The sequence below is a fragment of the Bison bison genome, unplaced genomic scaffold, assembly GCF_000754665.1.
Source record: "Bison bison bison isolate TAMUID 2011002044 unplaced genomic scaffold, Bison_UMD1.0 scf7180017864508, whole genome shotgun sequence".
NCBI classification, from domain to species: domain Eukaryota; kingdom Metazoa; phylum Chordata; class Mammalia; order Artiodactyla; family Bovidae; genus Bison; species Bison bison.
Genome location: NW_011495064.1, coordinates 11,743,213 through 11,759,705, shown reverse-complemented (window position 1 = coordinate 11,759,705; position 16,493 = coordinate 11,743,213). Strand labels below are relative to the sequence as shown.

The window sequence follows — 16,493 nt, the reverse complement described above, 5'->3', positions numbered from 1 at the left end:
TTTATTAAATAAATAATTGTATTCTGAGTGCCTACTAAGTGTAGGAGGTACTTTGTAGCAGGTATTTTGCTAAGCACTGAGGATATAGCTCTGAATAAAGCAGACATGGAATTGGTAATCAAAGTGGGAAGCAGACAGACTGAAGATTAAAACAAGAGTGTGACAGTTATGATAGGGAAGGAATGCAGTTTTATTATAGGCATTGTGAAATCAAGAAGGTATACTGTAGTCACAGTATTACATTCATATTTAAAGCACATTTCAGTTTTAGCAAAACATCACTTGTCTAGTTAAATTAATATGAGATAGAAGACTATTGGTTTCATAGATTTGTTTCTGCTAGTGTTTACTTTTTTGTTTTTGTAATTGTATAAATACTATAAGGAATAGGAGTTTATACCTAGTTGTACATATTTAGGGATGTTAGAACTTATTTAAGGTGACATTCAGGTATTCACAAGCATTTTTTTCCCTTTAAATTAGCAGTTTTCAAACATTTTGCCCACAGGATTTCCTTGACACATTTAAAATTACTGAGAACTTTTGTTGATGTGGCTTATTGATGTTTTCCAATATTAGAAATTATTAAAACTGAAAAACTTTAAAAATGAGTTTATCAATTCATTCAAAAGTAGCAACTCCATTGATGTTATAAATTAACCTGGTTTATTAGAAAAATAACTTTCAAAATCAAAAATATTTAGAGGACTAGTGTTGTTTTACTTAAAAATATGTAATGTCTGACTTATTAGAAGACAAACAGGTTCTGATATCTGCTTCTGCCTTCAGGATGTTGCTCTATCATATGTGATGTAGCTCCTGGGAAATTCCATGGTATCCTTATGAAATAATGAGAGTGAAAAAAGCAAATGATATGTTAATATTATTTTGAATATCACTTTGACCCAGGCATCTTCTGGGAGTATCTTAAGGATGTTTGGGAGCCTGTGAACCACATTTTGATGTAAGATGGAAAGAAACGATCATAATTGTTAGGAGCATTTGCTAAAAAATATAGTGTTTAGGTCTAGATTGTACTCTGGCATATAAGCTATTTGAATGTGGACAGATTACTTAATATTTTTAAGATTTATGGTCATGTCTCCCCAACTATAAGATGACTGTAATAATACCTATACTTCAAGGTTGTTATGAGGGTTAAATAAAATATTAGGTTAAGTGCCTGCATCTTGTTGTTGTTTAGTCGCTCGGTTGTGTCTGATTCTTTGTGGTCCCATGGACTGTAGCCCGCCAGGTTCCTCTGTCCATGGTATTTTCCAGGTAAGATTGCTGGAGTGGGTAGCCATTTTCTTCTCCAAACTTGGATCTTAATAAATGGTATTTGCTGCTGTTGTTACATTATCATACTAATGCTTGTAGAAAGTTCCAGATGGCAACATTTAGGTTCTTTAAAATATTATATAAGCTAAGCAGTTAAATTATCAGCATTCCCAACATTTTTATATTTGAAACTTTGCAGTCCTACAGGACAATTTTGCTTCTCCTGATTTGCCTTTGCTGACATGTTTGACAGAACGTCAAGAGTTTGGGCCTGATTCCTTATTTCATCAAAGTGAACTAGATTTTGCACCTCTGAGGTAGGATGATTTATTTTTGTACTTGCATATAACCTTTTTACTCTTTCTTTTCTTGTTCTAAGTTGTTACTAAATTAATGACTTGTAGTGAGACTTTGGGTGACAAGGCCTTAACACACGGTACATGTTAATTTGGCAGAATAACGTGTGTAAAGATGAGGCAGGGGAGTGTAGTTTATTTAAAAATAATTTCTAATGTATTCTAGCATACTAGGCATATTTTAGTTTAGAAAGCACACTCGATTTTCTTCTTTATATATCTGCTGATTTGCTATCCATCAGCCCACTCCCATTCTGTGAAAAGCATTCATTTCATGGTCACTAGCTTGTTTGGCATTCTCATTTTTGTCAGCCAGTATTGAGTGAACCTAGTTATCTTTCTTTCCTGTGTAGGAGATGCAAATAGGAAGTAATGAAGTAGCATGATTTTTCTAATAGATGTATCTAAATTAAGTTATTCCAAATTAATGTCTTTTAGTCATCATGAGAGACAAGTCTCGAATTCTTCAAATCATATTTGGAATTATCCAAGAATATGTTTTCTTCTTTTAGAAATAAAAAAGACAATGTAAATGAAAAACTATAAATGTTTACAGAGTTAAAAACCTCTGCCCTTATGCTGTGTTTTACTTTAAAATTACTTTTATGAAAAGTGTTCTGTACACAGTAGTCAACCAATGATTAGGTTATGTTTTGTTTGAAGAGTAGATCACTTAAGTGGTTTTTAAGAACATAATAACTAGTAAAAGAATTAATTAATGCATGTTAAATGAATATTAAATTATGGTAGGTAATAAATTGCATATTTTAAATGGTAAAGTTTGAAATTTTCATTTAAAGAATCATCTTTGGGGCATAGTATTGTTTTGAGAGAAGCCTGAGAAAATATCAGGTCATAGGATGGTAGTTCATCTTCTGTCTACAAAAAATTTGCTGCATTCAATCATCAGCCACTCTAAAGGAATTTGAAATTAGAACTTTTTCAACATACTTTTCAAATAACCTCAATTTTAGTAACATCAGTTTTGCATTTTTCTCATATTAGTATTTTAAAAAGATAAATGTTTTTAATGTGTTATTTATTTATTTTTAACTGTATATTTTCAGGGGAATTCCTGGTAAGTCTGAAGACACTGAATGGTTTTCTCGACCGTCGGAAGTTAGTGAAGCTTTATTCCAGGCAGCCTCAGGAGTAGCATCAGACTTAGTTAACAGTTGCTTTAGTAGATCTCAGCACCCACTTATAGGTAGTACAGCTGTTAAGTCTCAGCACTCTTTATTAACTCCTGAACAAGGGACTAAAGAAGAGACTGCTTCATCTAATACACTTGATCTGAAAACCTGCGAAGACTCTGGTAATTATGATGCTGTTTATTCATATATGTCATGGGAGACACAACAAGTTATGCAGGAGCCAGCAACCAATTTAGCTGATAAAGATCACGTTTCTTTTTCAACTGCATCTGATATAAGTGATGAATACATAAATCCTAGAGGAAGTGACAATTTTGATGCTTCTTATTTATATGCACAGTATGGGAACCAAGGAACTTTACAACAATCAGAAAAATATTTAGCCAGTAAGGACCATGATTCTTATTCAGATTCATCTGACACAATTGATAGAAATAATATTCCTAAGGAAAGTGACAATTTCTCTTTTTCAAATATGCCGTGGAGCAAGCAGGGAGCTTCACACCATCCAGAAATATATCTAATCAGTAAGAATCATGTTTCTTTTCCACATGAAGTTGCTCCTCATTTTAATAATAAAATGCCACATTCTTTCTGGCATTGTTTGTTGGGATCAGGAGGAAGCGAGGTTCCCTTGATGTCTGATAGTCATTATTTTGAGAGTGTTTGTTTAAGGGCTCCTGTTGAGAATGAGGTGAAACAAAAGGTGGATTCTTTGGAGAGTTATAAAAGCAATGAAGAAGATCTGGGGAAAGGATTATCTCAGTGTTTTGAAGTAAAGGAGAATAGAAATACTTTAGTGTTTTCAGAGGTGCATCCCAGATCTTCAGAAATACAATATATTGAGAATGTTGTAGTTCCTGATAATTCTGTAGAAGTTTCAGAAGCACATATACTCTCCCGGGGGCTTGATACCTCTACGATGGAGATTTCTGGTGGTCCTCTTCAGACTATTAAATTCAACTCAAATGAGACATCAGAACAGCTGTATTTTCAAGAAGAAAGAAACCAAGAGGCAACTTCTGTTTTTGATGGGGAAAATGTTGGTGCTATGAAAAATGTAGCTTTTCGGGCAGTTATTGCCTCTATTGAACCTTCCAAGAAGGAGAGTACAGTAAATGAAATCCAAACTGACATCAACAAATCTTTAACAAATGACAGCCAAGAAAGTGAACCAAAAAGTCCAGATCCTTCCCTGTTAAATTATGATGAAAACCTTTTATTTGATAAACTTAATCGTCCACGCTATCAGTCTACTCCTGGGGTGTTTGAATCAGGAGCTTCAAAATCATTGTATAAAAAAGATGATGGTGATAGCTCCCTGTACTGGCATCACAATTTAAACTCAATCCCCAGTGCTTCTCAGGAAATACTGATTAAGCCACTTTCTCTTAGTCCAGAGCTTAAGCCATCATCTTCTTTAAGTGAAAAATCTCTCAAACAGGCTGTTGGTCTTGGCAGAACATGGTCAACTTTATTTCAGTATGGTATAGACAATGAACAGTTTCTTCCCCTTGGGAAGATAAAGTCTGTTTCTGCTCTTGACCTTGCAGAGAAGTTAGGATCTTCAAACATTATTTACCCAATGAAAGTATGGACTTCAGATTCTTTGGTTTCACAAGATTTAAAGCAGCACAGCTTTGAAGAAGCAGATTCCTCAAACTGTATTTTGGGTAAGACTGTAAACTCTAGTTACATCATTGAAGGTCCATCTGCAGCTGTAGGAAGCGGCTTTTCAGCAAACTTGGTGGCATGTGATGCAAAGTCACAAGGTGCTTTACCAGTGATGAGTAATGCACCGTTAATTGCAGTCGGCCAAAAGACATTGCTGAAAGCTGATACGGGCCAAGGGGAAATTCCTCGGCCTTTGGGAGCCAGATCCAGTTTTACTATACATACAATTATGCAAAATGACTCGTATTTTGTAGAGGGCCTGCAGGGGAAGGCTGAATCTGACATCTGTACTCTGGACGATGATACTGAATGCTGTAGCGTAGATGAAAATGCTGTTGTATGCAGTAAAAGACAAGAGGTAAGGCAATAAAATGAGTATTGGGGAGAGACATGGTCTTCTTCATTATTGTTTTAGGAAATGGTATTGTTTGTTTTTTTTACTTTTTGCTGTTTCCCAGATATGTGACCAAGGTGACTTGACCGGTGAGTGCATTGAGCTAGCAGGTTTAGAGAATTTGCTTGATGATCTAGAGATTTGTGACAGCTCCCTACAGTGGCAATCTACTGTACGGCTACCATCTAAGGAAGACAGCAGTTTTGAAGATTCTGTAAGTCTTTCTACTTGACATTTCTTGTTTGGTGGGGAAAGAAATTTTAGTTGAAAAACGGGGATGAGAATAAATGTCTATTTATATCCTCCGATACCAAATTTTGATGTGTAATCTGGCTTTCATATGATATCCAGGAGTATGCTGCATTAATTTATTAGAGGTTGGCATAAAAGAAATGTTTGTGATTTGTAGACCATGAGACTCACTAAGTTCTTTGGTGCTTTGGGAAAAAAGGTCAGCCTTTGGAGCATCCAGGCCCTTCATATTGAAATATCTTAACGCTTTCAAATTGTGCTAGCAAGAACCTCTGGGATGGTGTTAAGATTAAACTCATTCATGGAGATACTCAATTGTGCTTTTTCTACCCTCTGGCCTTCAGTGTAACAGCCCTTGGAACAGGCCCTGAAATATTCATGTATTTCTGTTTAGAAGCCCCTGAAAGATTTTAATTTCAGAGATATCTTAAAGTCAAAATTTTGTTTTATACAAGGCTTGATTTGCTTGGACCCTTGGCTCTTCTGACTTTAATGGTTCTCTGGTCCCGTTGCCCATCTGGTTTCATCTGACGCTGTCAGCCCCGCCCTGAGTCCTGTTACCTGATGATATATCCTTACATTCTATTAGTCATCAAATATAGTTAGGTTACATATATATGGTTACACATATATATACACATATATATGTACTTAATGTTACTTTCCTTTTCCTATTTTCCCATGTATAAGATAAATATGTCATTGGAAAGCTGCTAGTTTGAGTTGCAATTATATTTTGACCTCTAGGTTCGGGTAGTTAAAAAGACAAAATGAACAAAAATATTGTGATAAGCTTTTCCTTTTATTTCAGTTTATTGAATTTATTTACAGATAGTACAATTTATTTATAGGTAGTTTTATTTTCTTCAACATTCTAGACATTGTTTACTTCTATTTTTCAATTTAATAACAATGGGAATGATAATGATAGCTAATGTTTTGCGCTCAAATACTATGCTAAGAGGTTTACTTTATATATGATACCTCAATTCATTTAGTCCTTTGGTCAGTCCTATCAGGTAGGATTATAGAGATACCAAGGGAACATTTCCCTTGATACCAAAGATGGGGCAATACCAAAGATGGGGTCAATAAAGGACAGAAATGGTATGGACCTAACATAAGCAGAAGATATTAAGAAGAGGTGGCAAGAATACACAGAAGAACTGTACAAAAAAGATCTTTAAAACCCAGATAATCACTGTGGTGTGATCACACACCTAGAGCCAGACATCCTGGAATGTGAAGTCAAGTGGGCCATAGGAAGCATCACTACAAACAAAGCTGGTGGAGGTGATGGAATTTCAGTTGAGCTATTTCAAATCTTAACAGATGATGCTGTGAAAGTGCTGCACTCAATATGCCAGCACATTTGGAAAACTCAGCAGTGGCCACAGGACTGGAAAAGGTCCGTTTTCATTCCAATCCCAAAGAAAGGCAATGCCAAAGAATGCTCAAACTACCGCACAATTGCACTCATCTCACATGCTAGTTAAGTAATGCTCAAAATTCTCCAAGCCAGGCTTCAGCAATACGTGAACCATGAACTTCCTGATGTTCAAACTGGTTTTAGAAAAGGCAGAGGAACCAGAGATCAAATTGCCAAACATCCACTGGATCATCGAAAAAGAGAGTTCCAGAAAAACATCTACTTCTGCTTTATTGACTATGCCAAAGCCTTTGACTGTGTAGACCACAACAAACTGGAACATTCTGAAAGAGATGGGAATACCAGACCACCTGACCTGCCTCTTGAGAAACCTGTATACAGGTCAGGAAGCAACAGTTCGAACTGGACATAGAACAACAGACTGGTTCCAAATAGGAAAAGGAGTACGTCAAGGCTGTATTTGTCACCCTGCTTATTTAACTTATTCGCAGAGTACATCATGAGAAACGCTGGGCTGGAGGAAGCACAAGCTGGAATCAAGAGTGCCGGGAGAAATACCAATAACCTCAGATATGCAGATAACACCGTTATGGCAGAAAGTGAAGAAGAACTAAAGAGCCTCTTGATGAAAGTGAAAGAGGAGATGGAAAAAGTTGGCTTCAAGCTCAACATTCAGAAAACTAAGATCATGGCATGCGGTCCCATCACTTCATGGCAGATAGATGTGGAAACAGTGTCAGACTTTATTTTTTGGGGCTCCAAAATCACTGCTGATGGTGATTGCAGCCATGAAATTAAAAGACTCTTCCTCCTTGGAAGGAAAGTTATGGCCAACCTAGACAGCATATTAAAAAGCAGAGACATTACTTTGTCAGCAGAGGTCCATCTAGTCAAGGCTATGGTTTTTCCAGTGGTCAGGTATGGATGTGAGAGTTGGACTATAAAGAAAGCTGAGTGCCAAAGAATTGATGCTTTTGAACTGTGATGTTGGAGAAGACTCTTGAGAGTCCTTTGGACTGCGAGGAGATCCAACCAGTCCATCCTAAAGGAGATCCGTCCTGGGTGTTTATTGGAAGGACTGATTTTGAAGCTGAAACTCCAATACTTTGGCTACCTGATGTGAAGAGCAACTCATTTGAAAAGACCCTGATGCTGGGAAAGATTGAAGGCAGAGGAGAAAGGGGATGACAGAGGATGAGATGGTTGGATGGCATCATTGACTCGATGGACATGAGTTCAGGTGAACTCTGGCAGTTGGTGATGGACAGGGAGGCCTGGTGTGCTGCAATTCATGGGATCCCAAAGAGTCGGACACGACTGAGCAACTGAACTGAACTGATTATCATCCCCATTTTACAATTGATATTTAGAGGGTTAAGGAACTTGCTGGTAATCATTTAGCAAGTAGAGGAACTAGTATTTGAAACTATCCTTGTATGTATACTTAAGGAATATACCATAAATTGCCTCCCTGTTTAACTGTTCTTCAGTGACACCAAAGCCAAGATTTTGCATTATTTTGGCAAGAATGAAGGTCAAAATTAGTTTTAATGAGAATGAGAAGCAAAATATCAATTTTAAACTTAGAGTTTCTTTTTGTTGTTTTTCTTTCAGTTTTATTGAGGTATAATAAGTTTAAGGGATACAGTGTAATGACTTGACTTACATACATCATGAAATGATTACTGCAGTAAATTTAGTGAACACCCATCATTTCATAAACATATTAAGGAAACAAAAAAATTTTTTCCTATTATTAGAACTCTTAGGATGTACTCTTTTAAAACAGCATTGTTAATTATATTTACAGTTGAGTTTCTAATTTTTTTTTGATAGAACTACTTTTGCAACTTATGTCAACTTTTCATATAGATAAAGTATATTTGAAGATGTGAAGATATATATTTACTTAGTTAATAGTGATGTGCGGAGATTAACTCTGACACAGCTCCAAATTGTATTTGCCCTTAATTGTAACCTTAAGTATATTTTTTTTAGTCCAGGGCGGATGCTGTTTTCTCTGTTGTCTTTCATTCTTAGGTCTCTGTTATAATCTGGGACTAACATCATGCTAAATATGAGAGAAGCAATGAGCCAGACATGGTAATCATCTTTCTACACGGCTCAGCTTGCTCTCAGGAGGTCTGCCTACTGCTTAGTTTCTTCCTTATTCTCATCTGGGTCTCAGAAGAGTCGTTCATACTTGTTTGTCTCACTTTGGTACCCATCCATCATTCTCTGAATGATTATTTGGGTATCCACTTACATATGATGTAGGCTGGGGCTGTGAAGAGAGTGTGGAGAATTGGAGTCAAAACCCTGTTCAGTTACTTTCTTGGCCTTGTACCTTGGTCAAATGATTTTGGAGGTTTATTCTCCTTCCTTGTCTACATAAAGAAATAAGCAGTAATAATCAACCTCAAACTTTGTTATATTGAATGGGGTAAGGTATGAAGCATGTATATAGTGCCTGGCTGTTAGTTCCCTTTATTTTAGTGAAAGTAGATCCGTCTATTACCAGGGGTTTCCTACTCTAATTTGTTATTTTGTTCTTTCTCTTGCCTTGTTCCTGGAAGCATACTACATTCTTTTATCCTCTATAATAAAATACTGTTTTTGTATCCCTTATTTTGGCCGTATAACTCTTAACTGTTATTTAAGGTAGACTCCTTAGATCTCTTTCTTTTTTGTCTTGTTGGTTCCCTGTCCATCCCATGGGCTTTCCTGTAGCTCAGATAGTAAAGAATCTGCCCACAGTGCAGGAAACTGGGTTTGATTGCTGGGTCGGGAAGATCCCCTGGAGAAGGAAATGGCAACCCACTCCATTGTTCTTACCTGGAGAATCCCATGGACCGAGGAGCCTGGTGTGCCCCCGTTCATGGGGTCGCAAAGAGTCGGACACAACTGAATGACTGACACTTACCAAATTTCAAAGAATTTGTTTCCACTCAAGATTTTCTGTGTGGATGATCATCATCTCCATTTTTAGACCCTAGTATTTTTCCTACATAGACCCATATACTATCTTGTATGACATTTTCTTGTGAATATTCCCATCATCTCAAAATTTACCTTGCCTAAATCAGAATAACTTATCTTTTCTCTAAAGTCAGAGTGACTTACAGGTTTTCTGTTCCTCTAGAGGTGTTAACATTTCTTGGTTTCTTTATTGTCATTGATTCTATCTTCATTGTTGATTATAAACTAGGAGATAAACCAATCTTGATTTTTTTCCCCCTTCTAACTCCCCTAATTTTTAGTGATAAATATCTGTTGATCTCTTAAATATGTCTCATCTTTTTCATTCTACATTTTCTTTATTACCTACTCTAATATCTGTATATTTTGAAGCTTTGAAATTTTATTAAAGTTAAAATTGGAATAGAAATGGTTTTCCCTATGTTTAGAAGCTTTAGGGGAAAACTGCTATTAAACACAGTGTGCACACACGAGTATTCATCTATCGCATATGTGATGTATACAGTTGACCTTGAACAATGTGGGAATTAGGGGCACTGACCCTTTGCAAAGTTGAAAATCCATAGTTGGCCTCCTGTATCCCCGATTCCACCAAATCTAGGATTCTTCCACATCCCCAGATTCATCCAATCTTGGATCATGTGTAGTACTGTAGTATTTACTGTTGGAAAAAAAAAACATGTATAAGTGGACTGCTGCTGCTGCTAAGTCGCTTCAGTCGCGTCCCACTCTGTGTGACCCCAGAGACGGCAGCCCACCAGGCTCCGCCATCCCCGGGATTCTCCAGGCAAGAACACTGGAGAGGGTTGCCATTGCCTTCCCCAATAAGTGTACTGCTGCTACTGCTAAGTCACTCCAGTCGTGTCTGACTCTGCGACCCCATAGACAGCAGCCCACCGGGCTCCCCCATCCCTGGGATTCTCCAGGCAAGAACACTGGAGTGGGTTGCCATTTCCTTCTCCAATGCATGAAAGTGAAAAGTGAAAGTGAATTCGCTCAGTCATGTCCAACTCTTAGCGACCCCATGGACTGTAGCCCACCAGGCTCCTCCGTCCATGGGATTTTCCAGGCAAGAGTACTGGAGTGGGGTGCCATTACCTTCTCCTAATAAGTGGACTAGTACAGTTCAAACCTGTGCTGTTCAAGGGTCAACTGTACATTAGTGAGCTGCATGTCTCCTTCAGCAGTAGGAGAGTTGGAAACTAAGAACTTTGTGTTATGTTTAGGGTTTCTCCACATTATTGGTTTGGGGTTGGCTAATTCTTTGTTGTGTGGGGGTGTTGTGTACATTTTAGGATGTTTAGTAATATCCCTGGCCTCTATTCGCTGAGTAGCATTACCTCCACTAAAGTTGCTGCTGCTGCTGCGTCACTTCAGTCGTGTCTGACTCTGTGTGACCCCATAGACGGCAGGACGGAGAAAAATGTCTCCAGGCCTTGCCACATATTCCTTGGTGGGGGAGGTGAGGGAGTACAAAATCTTCCCCAGTTGAGAACCATGGGTCTAGAGAAACGATATAGGCAGTAGAAGTAGAATTACTTATTTTCACATTCTACCAGCTTCATAAGAATGTTTGTTACTACACAATGAAAAAACTTTCATAAAGAGAATAGAAAAATTCATAAAGAGGATAGAAAAATTTCAGACTCCGTCCTGGGAGGGCAGCACTGGAATAATATTTTAGGAAAATAAACCTAAAAGTGGTATGCTGTTTTTATCGAGAAAGTGTATGTACACTCATATATGAATATATGGCAGTATACTATGCATTTGGTGAAGAGTTGTGTATATTTATGTACCAACATCACTAATAATAGTTTCTAATTTCCTTTTTAGCAAGGATTTGCTGGAATGCCATGAAACTTCAGGAACTTCTTTTTCAGCATTTAACTTTTATTTCATCAATTTATATTTCCTACTATTTTTGTTTCAAGAAATTTGAGGACTTATGTTTTTTGGTAACTGATCACAGATCCAGTTCTTTGGTGCTTTTATTTTTCTTCTAAACATTTGTGGATTTCTCGAAAATATTTCTGTTCTCATCTCTTTCCTTACCCTAGCATATCTTTCCCACTTAAGGAAAAAAAAGTCCTTGAGCTTGTCAAGAGTATTGTAATAGTTCACATCCTGCAGTGTTCATACAATTATTGTAAGGATCAAACTTCTGAGTAATAGAATATTATTATGTCTCCTATCTGTAATATTCTGTACAGGTTGACTTGAAAACCCTCAGAATAATTTGTAGAGCCATCTTGGAATTAACCAAATAAGATATGACCTATATATGAATTCAGGAGACTCAAGAGTATGATCTTAAGGAACTGGTATAACTGTTTAGCATTCATTTTCATAAAATGAGGTTTATTTTTTGGTAGATGAAGTCTAAAATTAATCTCCTCTTTTTCATAGGTATGTCCTTCTAATACGGACATTAATGAATCTTTTTCATCTGTGTTGCCTCCATTTGTTCCTCATGAGCCAACTGGAGATTTGGAATATCACTCTTCAAATCTCAGAATGTTGAGGGTATCTCCTGACACTGTGTCAAGGACTGTCAGACATTTAACAGGTACGTATAGAAGGATACATTGTGTCTTTATAACTAGCTTGCCCTGCCTAATTAATTTTCAACTTTTGAACTGCAATGATGTTAACTTTGGATTAGGTATATTTATAAATCCTCAGATATTTTATTAGATGAACCGTTTGATTTTTCACTGAGTTCTTCATGACAGTGTTTAGACCTGAATTACGTGGAGGAGTCTGATATTAAAGTCAGTTTGTTTCTATATTCCTTTTTGAGACTTGAAGGGAAAAGGAAACTGAATGAACACAGGAGCAGATATAAGTTTATAGAGAGGAGACTGAGAAATTAATTTTGAGGTAGAAAGCAAGATTGCCCTGGGAGTTGGTGATGGACAGAGAGGCCTGGCGTGCTGCGATTCATGGGGTCTCAGAGAGTGACTGAACTGAACTGAACTGAATGGCTAATGATGTTGAACATCTTTTGTTGTGTTTATTGGACAGTTATATATCTTCTTTGGAGAAATGTCTGTTAAAATTCTCACTCACTTTTTGATTGGTTTATTAACTTTTTGTTACTGCATTTTAAAAGTTCTTTGTATATTCTGGATACAGGTCCCTTATTAGATATGTTATTTGCAAAAATTCTTCCACTCTTGTTGAGTTATGGGTTCACTTACTTGATGGTATTGACTTCACAGAATTTTTAATTTGATAAAGTCTTATTTTATCTTTTTTTTTTTTAAGTTAGTTTTAAATAGTGGTAAAATACTGATAATGTTTCATCTTAGCTATTTTTACATATATAGTTCATTGGCATTAAATACATTTACATTGTCATGTAAACAATGTCATGCATTCACAAAGCTCTTTCATCTTGTGAAACTGGAACTCTTTATCTAAATATTAAAGAATAACTCCCCATTCCCTCCTACTTCCCCATCAACCATGGTTTTACTTTTCACCTCTGCTGTGAATTTGACTACTCTAGGTACCTCATATAAGTGTTTGTCTGTGACTGATTCATTTCACTTGGAATAATGTTTTTTAAGTTTTATTCATGGTGTAGCAGGTGTTCGATTTCTTTGAATTTGTAGATTTTTTTGAGAATATTGCCATATTAATAATACTGCATATTTTGATCTGTGCATGTGGGATTTCTTTTTGTTTATTTAGGTCTTTATTTCTTTCAACAGTGTTTTGTAGTTTTCAGCATACAACTCTTGTATGTCCTTGTTAAATTAATTTCAAGTATTTAAATCTTTTTGATGTTAATATACATGGAAAAGTTTTCTTAATTTCATTTTTGGAATAGTCACTGCTAGTGTATAGAAATAAAGTTTAATTTTGTATGTTCATCTTGTAGCTGGCAACCTTGCTGACCTACCTCTTTGTTATTCCTATAATTTTTTGTGTGGTTTTCTTATTTTTGTATATAAGCCAGTGTCATCTGCAAGTAGAGATGTCTTCTTCCTTTCTAGAATGTATTCTTTTTTCTATATTTCCTAGTTGCCTTGACAAGTACAGTGATAACCTTCAGTACAGTGTTGCCTATAGGTGGCAAGAGCAGTCTTATGCAGGTCTTTGTAGGAATGTCTTTTATCATGTTAGCTCAGGGGTTTTTGTAGATGCCCTTTATCAGGTTGGGGAAATTATTTTTTATTTGTAGTTTCTAGAGTGCATTTATCACATAAAAGGTATTAGATTTTGTCAGATGCTTTTTCTGTATTTTTAAAAGGATGGTTGTGTGTATGATTTTTGTTCTTTATTCTAATATTATGAAGCATTATTAATTAATTTTCAGATGTTGAGTCAACCTTGCTTTCTTGGTTATAAGTGCTACTTGGTTATGGTGTATAATCCTTGTGTGTGCTGTTGGATTCATTTTACCAGTGATTTTTTGGGGGGAATTTTGTGATTCATAATAGATATTGATGTGTAAATTTCTTGTCTTTTTTTTTTTTTTTGGTTAGGTTTTGGTACAAAAGTAACAGTAGTGTCATAAGTTGAGTTAGAAGTAATTTGAGTTTTCTTTCTCTGTCTCTTTTTGTGAGTCTAACTAAATTTTGTCCCTGTTGTTGATCTTTTTGAAGAAATTTTGATTTCTTCTCTTTTTCTAATCTCTATTTTTTCTACTTCTTAAATCTATTTGCATTTTAGTTTCTTTTTATTTCCTTTCTTTCATTTGCTTCAGTTTTAGTTTGTGCTTTTTATTGTTTCTTATGATGAAAGGTTATTGATTGGAGATTTTTCTTTTTAATATAGGTATTTATGTTGATAGATTTCTAAAGACTAACTGCATGCATTAACTTTTGGTTTGTTGTGTTTTTGTTTTAATTCATCCAAACTGTTTCCTAGTATAATTGTAGGAGTCCTTTTACACTTTGTTGAGGCATGCTTTATGTCCTACGGCATAGTTTATCCTGTAGAATGTATGGTTTGCACTTGAGAAGAATATGCATTCTGTTGTTGTTAGGTGGTGTGTTCTATACATGTGTCTTCGTTCCAGTGGGTTGATAGTGTTCAAGTCTTCTGTATCCTTGTTGATCTTCTGCTAATTTTCTCCATTTTTGAAAGTAGGGTATTGAAATCTCCAACTATTATTATTTCTCCCTTTTCTGTCAGAATTGCTTCATATATTTTGATATTAAGTGAATCTATGTTTCTAATTGTTATGTAGTCCTGATGAATTGGGCCTTTTGTTGTTATACATTGTCCCTCTTTAATTCTAGAAACATTTTTTGTTTTGTTTTGTTTTAAAGTCTGTTTTGTCTATATCAGTGTTGACATCCCACTTGTTATGGTTGCTGCTTGAATGTCATGTCTTTATTCATCCCTTTACTTTTAGTCTACTTATATTTTTGAAGCTCAGGTTTATGTCTTTTAAGTAACTTACAGTTGTATCTTTATTTCTTAATTCCAGAATGATAGTCTTTGCCTTTTAATGTGATTATATAATCCCTTCACATTTAATGTAATTATTGATAAGACTGGGTTTATATTTGCTGATTTACTTTTTATTTTCCATCTGTCTCATGTCTTTTTTTTTTCTTTCCTCTTTTACTGGCTTTCATTGCATTAAGTGAATATTTTCCAGTATTTTAACTTCTTTAATAGTTTTCTAGCTAATTGTTAAAGTTATATTATTAGTGGTTGTTCTAGGACTTAGAAAATTTATTTTAACATACCAGAATATGCCCCAAATTTATACTAACTGAATTCTAGTATAATAAAGAGGTGTTTCTGCTATATAGATCTGTTCACTCCCTGTATTTGCTATTCTTTTGATATATAATATACCTATATGTTACAAACCAAGGAGTACATTATTACATTGTCATAATTATTTATATAATTTTATGGGTTTAAAAAAAACTTAAGTAGAGAGCACAAACATTTGTTTATTAGGGTGTATTGCATTTGTATTTGAATTTACCATTTTTTATTCTTTATTTGTTCCTGTGGACTTGTTATCATCCAGTGTCATTTCCTTGCTGTACTCTAACTTTGTTCTCATGTACCTCCTTTTGTTATTGTCAAATATGTCACATTTCTGTGTCTTATAGCTCCAATAATACAATTACATACGTTGTTTTATGTAAACTTTTTTAAAAAAATTGTTGGAAGAGAGGAAAGTATGCAAGTATGCTGTTTTTTTGTGATTACCTAATATAATTATCTTTCCTAGCACTATTTGTTTTGTTATGTAAGTTCAGATTACTGTTTGGTATCACTTGCTTTCAACCTGAAGAACTTCCTTTTGTACTTCTTGTAAGATGGGCCTGCTACCAACAATTGCTCTCAGTTTTTATATATCTGGAAATATTTTTATATTTTTGTAAGTGTTTTTTGCTGGATTTTGAATTCTTAGTTGACAGTTATTTTCTTTCAGCACTTTGAATATGTCTTTCCACTGTATTCTACCTTTATTTATTGTTTCTGATGAGAAATCAACTGTTACTCTTATTAATGTTCCATTGTATGTGACTTCGTTTTTCTTACTGTTTTTAGAGTATCCTCTTCCAACATTCTGATTATGATGTGTCTGTTTATCTTACATTGAGTTCACTTGGATTATCAGATACATAGGATGTTTTTCATCAAATTTGGGAAGTTTTCAAACATTATTTCCTTTGAATATTTTTTTTTTTTTGCTCTTTTCTGCCTCAGATGATCCCCCATTATACATGTGTCAGTGTACTTAATCTTGTTTAATAGCTCTCGGAGCCTTTGTTCATGTTCATTTGTTCTTTTGGGGGGCTGTCCTTCATCCTGCGTAGTCTCTGTTACCATCACGTTCACTGATTCTTCTGTCTGTCCCTATTTACCATTGAGCCTCTAGGAAATTTTTCATTTCAGTAGTACTTTTCAGCCCCAAATGGAAGTTGAACTTCCATTTGGTTCAATTATAAGTTCTATAACCTTACTTTATATTTGATGAGACATTGCCATTACCTTCTTTTAGTTTTTAAGCATGATTTTCTTTTCTT

At 35.4% G+C, this 16,493-nt stretch overlaps 1 protein-coding gene across 9 annotated transcripts in view; it reads left to right on the top strand.

Annotated features, from left to right (window-relative positions):
* The window catches only part of ALMS1 (Alstrom syndrome 1), a 186,828-nt gene that overhangs the window by 41,365 nt on the left and 128,970 nt on the right, over positions 1–16,493 (top strand). For 7 of the 9 annotated variants that reach the window (XM_010829757.1, XM_010829756.1, XM_010829755.1 and 4 more), the window contains 4 exons: positions 1,481–1,598; positions 2,705–4,823; positions 4,924–5,073; positions 11,890–12,049. In XM_010829757.1, coding sequence (XP_010828059.1) covers positions 1,481–1,598; positions 2,705–4,823; positions 4,924–5,073; positions 11,890–12,049 — 2,547 coding nt within the window. The remainder of the gene's footprint in view (positions 1–1,480; positions 1,599–2,704; positions 4,824–4,923; positions 5,074–11,889; positions 12,050–16,493) is intronic. The other 2 variants (XM_010829760.1, XM_010829759.1) reach the window with 2 other exon arrangements.